The following is a 9,803-nucleotide window of genomic DNA, read 5'->3' as shown; positions in this document are numbered from 1 at the left end:
GGGAGGTTGGCGGCTTGAGGGAGGAGGCTGTGGTGTTTACGTTAAAATGTGATCCGATGACGTGTCACACACGAAGGCCTGGGAGTCACTTCTCATAACGCTATAGTGCAGGACCTAAATTCTTAGAAGGTGAGCGGGCGTGCCAGTCAGTTTGATCTTACAACTGCCAAGATAAAGAATAAAACAAGCCCATCGGCTCTCGAGCCGATAGGTAACAAAAAATCCAGCTGATCGGATGTTGACGTAGTAGCATTTAGCCGATAGGCTAATCGATCGGTTGTTGAGAGCTTGCATCGGTTGAGAATTCGATACATGTAAACTCGAGTAGTTAAATAAACAGGGAAATCCTTTGTTACGATCGGCTAAAACCAACTTGCATGTAATATTCATAAGACGATGCGACATAAAATAATTACCAATCTAAGTAAATCCAGCCGATTGGTATAAAATAACGCAGTATGGCAATCGACTACTCTATTGATCAAGATCATCGGCTATAAACGACTGACAAACGATCAAGATCTACAAAATATCTAGCCCAGATTGCTAAGAATAATCGTAGAAGATCGGACCAAACCGAGGCAGTTCAAGATTAAGCCTAGCAATGTCAGAATAGATACTAAATTGATCTAGATTGCTATCAAGCCGATGAGCTGATGACTGATAACTTATTGGCGGGTATTCCGATAAAACAATGAGCAAAATATATTAATTTGATATAAACCATCTGATAAACACAATCTACTAGATCGGACCGAACCAAGATAGTATTAGATTGAATATGTCAAATAGCAAATATCAAACCAACGTAGATCGCCCAAATTGGTCGACCGGATCAACCCAAGATACAAAAGTGATCTAAGCTGAAACTAATACGATAACTAGCAATCACACAACCAAATTAGAAGATCGGACCGAACCGAGACAGTTCTGATCTACACGATACGATTAAAGTGGCCGACGGAACGTAGGACTTACCCCTCCACTGGAGATCGAGACGATGCAGCCCCATCTCAAGTGCCAAGTTTTGCCGGTACTGAAACCTCGATGAAGAGGGTGACGATGCGCCAAAAGTAGTTTATCTATATTATGATGTAGATGATTTTACAAAGCTACGAGGTGCTATATTTATACCCAAGAATTAACTAACTAATCGGATATGGATCTACATCTAACAACTAATCTATTACCCAGGGACTCTAATTAGAGATAAAACCTAAACAAACTCTAATATTTACAGATAAAAAGTTACATAGACTCTGTTTGTTTCCAAATCTATCTACAATGTTCACAGGCTCAATCGGATTCCAATTCTTGTCCGATCTGAACTCCATCGGCTGAATACTAGTTGTACTCCGCTTTGGTCTTCTGTCTGATTGTCCTATTTCTTGTCCGATTAAGTCTTTTAATCTCGTTTTAGCCTCCAACGGTAATTTTCTAAATTCTAGCGTTAACAGTTTTAAAATCCAACAAATTTATCATAATAAAATGCACCAATAATTAGTTTGATTTCGTAGCCAAAATTTGGTTCTTGAAGTGGAGGACCATGCCACCACACCACCCTATCCCAGACCCCCATATATATATAATAGCATGAAACTATCATTTGTAACAAAGTTTCACCCATTATAGATATATCACATCTATAATGGATTGTTGTTCCGAGGAATTACTGATATTGAAAATTAGAAATAAGTGAGGAAAGGAGTAGGCATGCTGGTTCCATTGTGTCTTTCTTAGTGTCCTCACCACCAACAAGCTGGAGGGCAGAGACAAGGTCACAAATGTTAGGGGAGGTTGTGTGAGGTGACAAAGGAGGAGGGCAGGGAGTGGAGGTGGTTAGAAGCGGTGATGATCGGCCTAGTGATGCCATTGCTTACCCTCTCCTCCCATCCCCTTGTCACCACCTCCTCCTCCTCATTTGTAAGGTGAAATCGGTCGTGGTGCATCATAGCCAAGGATGGATCCTCCGAGTCTTGTCACTATAGAGGCAAGATTTGTCAAGTGCATGTATCCCGATATTGTGGGGCCACGTTATCTATAGAAAAATGTTGAGAGCAGGACCGTGAGATGGCCCTCTTTTCATTTTTGGCTGAGGAGGCAAACTATGTGTGTTTGGCTAGCTCAATGGATATAGTCATATCAGGCACAAGATAGACAATGGCCTTTAGATAGGTCCAGATCACGGCTGAGTCTCTTGGCCAAAAATCCTCTCCCCTCCTAGTCAAGGTTCCCTCTTCTATGCTCTTTGGGGGTCATCATCGTAAGACCGACTATAATGCAAAAAAGATGTTTACAAGAGTGTTGCATGTGCCCCTCCAATAGGGGTTAAATTTGGCATGTATTATCATCGGTAACAAATAGTCAGTCAGCGGTGTGCCCCTACATGGGGGCCCTACTAGCCAGTCAGACATAAGCGAAGTAGATGAGAGGAGTGGTCTTGTAGACAGGCCACACAAGGCCTTGCCACTTGAGTCAGTATGAATCCTATCAGAAGTCCGTTGTCTATTCCCTGTCTCATCCACACTATGCATTTGTTAGCACAGATCCATGCATGCTTACATGTGTAAAGCATCCTAGCCATCTCTTTGAATGCAACAGGTGGGGCGGTTGGGAGGTATCTCATCCTCGAGGTTCTAAAGCTGCTTTAGATCCCTTGAGCTAGCGGCTAGGTCATGCGCACTAACCCGGGTTAGCGAGGTCGGAGATGAGAGCTCCGACAAATAAACCCTTAGCGTCCTACTTCCAAGGCAAGGGCCTAGGCCACAACCATGGTTATCTAGTCATTGCCCTATCCCCAACCTCCGGTAGTTTAGGCCTTGAAGGAGACGTAGATGTTAGCGTAGTTTTTCTTTGACACCGTTAATGTAAATTTTGCACTTAACACGTTGAAAGCCTAGGAGATCTGTTTAACTTTAGTGCAGGTCCTAAATTTCATGTTTGACACATGCCACTCAATTTGACGCTATGAGAAACGGAAGTTAAATTCAATCAACCGATCCACCTCTAGGCCAATGGTTAATACGACGATCAGCCGATTGAATCTAAAAGCACAGTAATATATTGATCAACTTTATGATAATAATGATAATTGATGTAAACAAACTGGCCAGATATAACTACTTAGTAATTAATTTCAATTTATTAAATATCCAATAAAATTTATTAGGCATAATGCTGATATATCATATCAAACCGAGACAGTATAAGATTATGACTAATAAAGATAAATTAGAACATTCATAGATAAAGACTAATTAATAAAGTCACACTAGAAATTATCGGCTATGGTTTATTATGAATAAATATAGATTTACCTTAATAATGAATCAACTTAATTTAATGTAGTCTTCATAGATCAGACTAAACGAAGATAATATAAGGTTATATAAGGTTGATACAAAGCCCTAGCAAAACTATACTCAGCCATCACTCTAATGAGTCGATCATGAAGATATGCATCATAATGAGTTCATTCATCGGCTGAAACTTCAATGAAACAGAGAGTAAGATAAAATAGTTTGATAAACATTGTTTGGTCCAAATAATCTTATAGATCGGACCGAACCGAGACAATATAAGATTAAAAATAATAAACACCATGTCAGTACAATTCAGGAAACAAATATAACTTAGATCACACTAGCAAGATGGATAGACAATAACATAGGTTTCGGTCAAAATATTGGACTGAACCAAGAAAATCTTAATCTAATCTATAAGATTATACATCAATAAACTAGAGAGATCAAAGATATAAAAATAACTTGAACTGAAGCTGATCCAATAACCAATAGTTGTACAAGATTGATCAAAATATTGGATTGAACCAAGAAAGTCATGATCTCGCCGATACAACTACTATACGTTGAGAACTTATCTGTGTGCTGGAGGTCAAACTTAATCGATGCAGCCCAACCGAGATCTTGATCCAACAAAAACTATGAACTAAGGTGGTGATGCACTGAAATTGTATTGAGATTGATTCTGATTTTAAAAGACCTAGAGACATATTTATACCCTTAGCAAAACGAGTCCAATCCGATCATGGGCAACCAGTGGGAAATCTTTGTCAATAAGGAAAAGGAAACTAATAAATCTAAGAAAATTATAATCGAGTTCGATTTGCAAACCATCAATCTTCTCTATCAAAACCTTCACACATATGTATCGGTTTCCAAACTCTGGAGAAAGAGAGCGTCGAAACCTATAGGATATACATCTTCAAGGTGTTCAAGCAAGTATACCCTGACATTGATATCTCCTTCGAGGCATTGTCCATTATGAACACAATGGTTAAATCTCCAAGGAGGCTTGGTAACTAGTAAGCACTAGCTCCTTGGGGTTGCCGTAGGGAGAGGGATCTCGAGGCCTGGTCAGGTCGTGTTATTCGGGTCCCAGCTTCCTCCCATTCCTTAGGCCTCTCCGGTGAAGGAGATTGTCGAGACATATAAGATCTACATCTTTAATGTGTTGAAGCGGGTACATCCTAACACCTACATCCCCTCTGCCTAAAAGTGATTGATGAGATAACTACTACCAAAAATTAATATAGGTGCTTGCATTTAGGGCTATTTATCGGTGCAGTGTTAAGCGACATACCCATTGATTGCGACACTGGTGACGAGTTCATCGATCTACAAATATGAACAGTCCAGACCCTAGAGGTCCTCGTAGGGATAGAGCATGTGCCGTGTGTGCGCCTATTCATAGGGATTAGCGTGCACGTGTTATGGGGATCTATGTTTGCACCGCGTTTCGCAAAAAAAATACCGATATAAATGTCTATACTGTGGAACTAGATTCGAATTCTAGATATATTTACATTTTGGAAAGAAAGTCCTCCATTCATTCCATATTATAACACTTTCTGTGTTTGATTAGCTTCATCTCTATATCAATGTATATATTTTGTAGATATGTCTAAATCTATGAATACACATATGAATTTAGGTAAGACTAGAAAGTCCTGTAATGTGGAACGGAGGGAATAGTAGTTATATTTGAATAATTTATGTCATATATATATAATTAAAAAAGGTAATAATCAGAATTGTAATATTAATATATTACGTAGACACCGCGTCGTTGCTGGTATGCATATTCTCCACGGTTTCGTATTTCACGAGTTGGCAGCAAAATTATCAACACTGCAGTTTACGTCTTTGATTTCTCAACAGAGCACGACCAGTAACTTAAGTTAATTCTAGAAACCAGCTGAAACATATATACCTGCTTGATGCAGCCTTAATGAAATCAATTTAATTTTCGCCGCAGATACCCAAGGACGTCAAAGAAATTGAGAGATCGTCAGCAGAAAAAAAAAACGCTTTACTCGACCTCGATCGCAGGTCGATCGAACGATAGCGATAATATCGTCTATCTATCCACATGTATTATTACCAGATATCTGCCACAAACTTAGCTTTCAGTTAAGCTCCAAACCCTGCCTGCTTCGTCAGCAGCTTCGTTGAAGCATCACGGCAGCATTACACACACGACACCACCCTCCTGAAACATACAGCAGCTGGTAACTACTATCTATCTATCTACCCCCGTACACCAGTATATATGGAGAGATCGGCCAGAGAGCGACAGATCTTTACAGGCCAAGGGCAATCTTAATTTCTAAGCCACCCGATTTCAGTTCCGTGCGATCCATTGATTTGGGTTTTTCTGTTTTGGGTCGTCCTTTTTAAACTTCCAAACACGATAATTAAGTTTTTGTGCAAAAAAAATCTATATAAATTTGAGTAAATTTTATAAAAATTACGTATAGTTTGATCACTACCACAAAACTCTGTATTTAAGAGTATGTATCACAAAACAACATATTTAATATTAATTTTTTTTCACAAAATTACTACGGATTAAGGTATTGTATAAAAAACTACAGATCTAACATCAATCAATTTTGTAGATAATAGTCAAACTGCAAAATATATAGTTCTACAAATAAATATGTAGCTTTGTAATACAATACCTTAAGTTACTACTAAATCTGTAGTTTTATATATCATCTTAATTATATTGTTTTACGATAATTTTATCAAAGTAACGATAGTTCTATGATAAGTTACGATTAAATCTATAGTTTTGTAATATATCACCTTAATTGTTTCATGATAATTTGATTAGTTTTGAAAAATTTACTCTAAACCTTTTTATTTTACATTTCCAAAACAAAATTTGTTAATTTAGTTGTCTATACAGTCAGCCAGCCAGCTAGCCATGAAAAATTGAATAATCTAAAACGTCAAGCACCACTTAATTTCGAAGGGGAACGTACAGCGGCGAGACCATGACCGGCCGGCCGACCTAGGTTAATTGTTTCTGGATGCCGTCCCCTTCCGGCTGACCAGTCACCATTACCCCCTTGTCTCTACGGCCATTTCATCCCTCCATATCTCCTACTAGCTGCATGATGCCGGCCTAACTGTTACGCAATTACTGATCACTTGGCTCCTCTAAATTTCACATGATCGAATTACATTTTATTTGTTTTGTCAGTAAAATGTTCGAAAGAAGGCTTTAATTACCTACTACTACTTGCTCCGAAGTAGTCGTGTTGGAGTTGGAGTAACAAGTAATCAATTGATTAATGAGAACGGGTGGTGATTAATTACCAAAAAGTAGGTTCTGCAGTTAGTAAAAGCAAGAAAGATCAGTAAAGGAAGATTTGGAAAAGAAGCTAAGCAGGCAGCAAGAAACCACAAAGCTGGGGCCCATGGAGAGAGCTACGTGGCCACACACACCTTGCTTGGCTTTCGCCTTTCGCCGGCTCGGCTATAAAGCCCAGCCGTCCATTGCCACAAAGCTCACAGAAGCACGCACAGTTCAGTTCAGTTCTGTGCTTGTGTTACGCACAGCAAGAAAAGAGACAAGGAAAAAGATAAGCGAGTGAGCAGCTAGCTAGCTGGTGATCAGCAAGCCAGCCATGGCGAGGCGGCCGTCTCCTTGCCTCGCCGTCGCCGTGCTCCTGCTTGGGGCGGTGGCGTTGGCGAGTGCCTCCGTCGATGAGACGGCGGCGGCGGCGGCTGGCCGGGGGCTTGGCCATGGCGCCCGCTTCGTGAGGAAGCTGGGCCGTGCGGCATACGAGAAGCCGCCGGTGCCGGAGCCCAAGCATGTCCCGCAGCCGAAACCGACGCCGAAGCCTTACCCCAAGCTTGAACCTAAGCCGGAGCCAAAGCCGGAACCCATTCCTAAACCAGAACCGCAGCCAGAACCGAAACCGGAGCCAGAGCCTAAACCAGAACCAAAACCAGAGCTGGTGCCACAACCAGAACCTAAACCAGAGCTAAAACCAGAGCCAAAGCCTGAGCCTGTTCCAGAACCTAGACCAGAGCCAAAACCAAAGCCCGTGCCACACCCAGAACCAAAGCCAGAGCCTGAACCAAAACCATACCCAGAGCCAAAGCCTGAACCAAAACCGGAACCTTTTCCAGAACCTAAACCGGAGCCAAAACCAGAGCCCGTGCCACACCCGGAACCAAAGCCTGAGCCTGAGCCAAAACCATACCCAGAACCAAAGCCTGAACCAAAACCGGAACCTGTTCCAGAACCTAAACCGGAGCCAAAACCAGAGCCCGTGCCACACCCAGAACCAAAGCCAGAGCTTGAGCCAAAACCATACCCAGAGCCAAAGCTTGAACCAAAACCGGAACCTATTCCAGAACCTAAACCGGAGCCAAAACCAGAGCCCGTGCCACACCCAGAACTAAAGCCAGAGCCTGAGCCAAAACCATACCCAGAGCCAAAACCATACCCAGAGCCAAAGCCTGAACCAAAACCGAAACTTGTTCCAGAACCTAAACCGGAGCCAAAACCAGAGCTCGTGCCACACCCAGAACCAAAGCTAGAGCCTGAGCCAAAGCCTGAACCAAAACCAGAGCCTGAGCCTGAGCCTGTGCCACACCCAGAACCAAAACCAGAGCCGAAGTCAGAGCCTAAGCCATACCCAGAACCAAAACCTGAGCCTAAGTCGGAGCCCATTCCACACCCAGAACCAAAACCTGAGCCTAAGCCAGAGCCGGTACCACACCCAGAACCAAAGCCTGAGCCTAAGCCCGAGCCCCTGCCTCACCCAGAACCAAAACCGAAGCCAGGGCCTGAGCCTAAACCAAAACCCATACCTCACCACAAACCAAAACCAAAACCAAAGCCAAAGCCTAAGCCTGAGCCCAAACCCAAGCCCGAACCTAAGCCAGAGCCAAAGCCTGAACCAAAACCTGAACCAAAGCCATATCCAGAGCCTAAGCCTAAGACTAAGCCCGAACCCATACCTCACCCCGAACCTAAACCAAAGCCTAATCCTAAGCCTCAGCCCAAACCCGAACCTAAGCCTGATCCTGTGCCTGAACCAAAACCCGAGCCAAAGCCATATCCAGAGTCAAAATCAGAACCACAAGGAGCATAAGCCGCCGCACATACCGCCGGCGACCAATCAGTGACAGCAATCCACCGAGACCGAGCATCTTCCTGGCTGCCGGAGCAGCCACTGACGACATTACTTCGCCGGAGGCCGGAGAGAGCTAGCGAATTTCCATACTGTACCGTTTCATGAATAAAGTGACGATCAGCTAGATTTCTGAATTTTTTTTCTCTCTCTTTTTTTATGTGCCACTTAGCTAGTGTAATTAAATTATTTCTTATGTACCTACGAGGCTACGACATTTTAGTACCGTGTATTTCTGTGTGACATTCTGTTGTCCATCGGCACTCTTTTTCTACTACCTGTATACATGTGTTTATCTTCTTTAATTTGTTGTCGTTGAGTACTCTTACCGCTCGTAGTGAGACCGAGTTCTCCCCCCTCTTACCTACCCAGATCCTCGTACTTTTTACGCGCACGTTTTCTAAACTTACTTTTCGCACGCATGTTTTTTGCAAAAATTTTCTATTTGAAAGTTGCTTTAAAATATAATAATATTCTTTTTTAATTTTATAAATAATAATTAATTAATTATGTATTAAGCTATTACTACGGTTTTCACGCCGGATAATATACCCCAAACTGAGCACCGCCTGTGTGTGTATATATATATGCTAACATTTTTATCGAGAAAAAAATGTATTTCACTAACCTAAACTTCCATCCTCAATATGTAAAATTAACTTAAAGGTACAAAACTGTACACTTATCACATATTGAATTAGCCTTCAAAGTAAGGTTGTAATGGCGCCGGTTTACTTAGATGTCAAAGATGCACCAGTGATCTTATTTTTCCTGAGGATACAACAAAGGTACAGAATTTTCAGTGCAATTACAATAATATAAACTATGGAAAAATTTATTATCCTTGAGAAAGTATCTTAGGTATCAAATTTTTAATGTAAAATTTTAATACCTCTCGATAATGAACCGAAGTTTTTCATACTTTATTGCTGGATTAAGGTACAATTATATATAGTTCGTACGTCACTGCAAAGTTTTGTCAGATGGTGAGAATAAATATGTTTCAGTTAGAGTGAGTTTAATTGTACAGGGAACGACGAAACAAGTTTGTACCAAAGCTAACATATATGATACATTAGCTATAAGATTGATTTGTAAGTTGTCTTGTAATTATTTCTCTCTTATATGTATTCAATGCATTTAACTAGAGGATATATATATAATTAACTCTTGCGTAAGAGTTAACCGTCCTCATTTTTATTCTCTTTTCTTCACGTATATATGTAGTTGGCTTATAGCTAACTATTATACTCGCTCTTATTATAACTAAATTTGGTTTTCCTGATCTAATAGCGGTTATACATGTTACCTAAATAAATATTGAACAATGAACATATAGTGTGTGTGC

General features: G+C 41.0%; 1 protein-coding gene across 1 annotated transcript; it reads left to right on the top strand.

Annotated features, from left to right (window-relative positions):
- The first annotated feature begins 6,835 nt into the window (after nt 1-6,835).
- Nucleotides 6,836-8,729, top strand: LOC102706105 (vegetative cell wall protein gp1-like). The gene has a single exon (XM_040524409.1). The coding sequence runs from the start codon at nt 6,938-6,940 to the stop codon at nt 8,414-8,416; it is 1,479 nt and encodes a 492-aa protein (XP_040380343.1). The 5' UTR covers nt 6,836-6,937; the 3' UTR covers nt 8,417-8,729.
- Nucleotides 8,730-9,803: the final 1,074 nt, after the last annotated feature.

This window comes from Oryza brachyantha, chromosome 5 (assembly GCF_000231095.2).
Source record: "Oryza brachyantha chromosome 5, ObraRS2, whole genome shotgun sequence".
NCBI lineage: Eukaryota > Viridiplantae > Streptophyta > Magnoliopsida > Poales > Poaceae > Oryza > Oryza brachyantha.
This window is presented reverse-complemented; position numbering and strand designations above follow the sequence as displayed.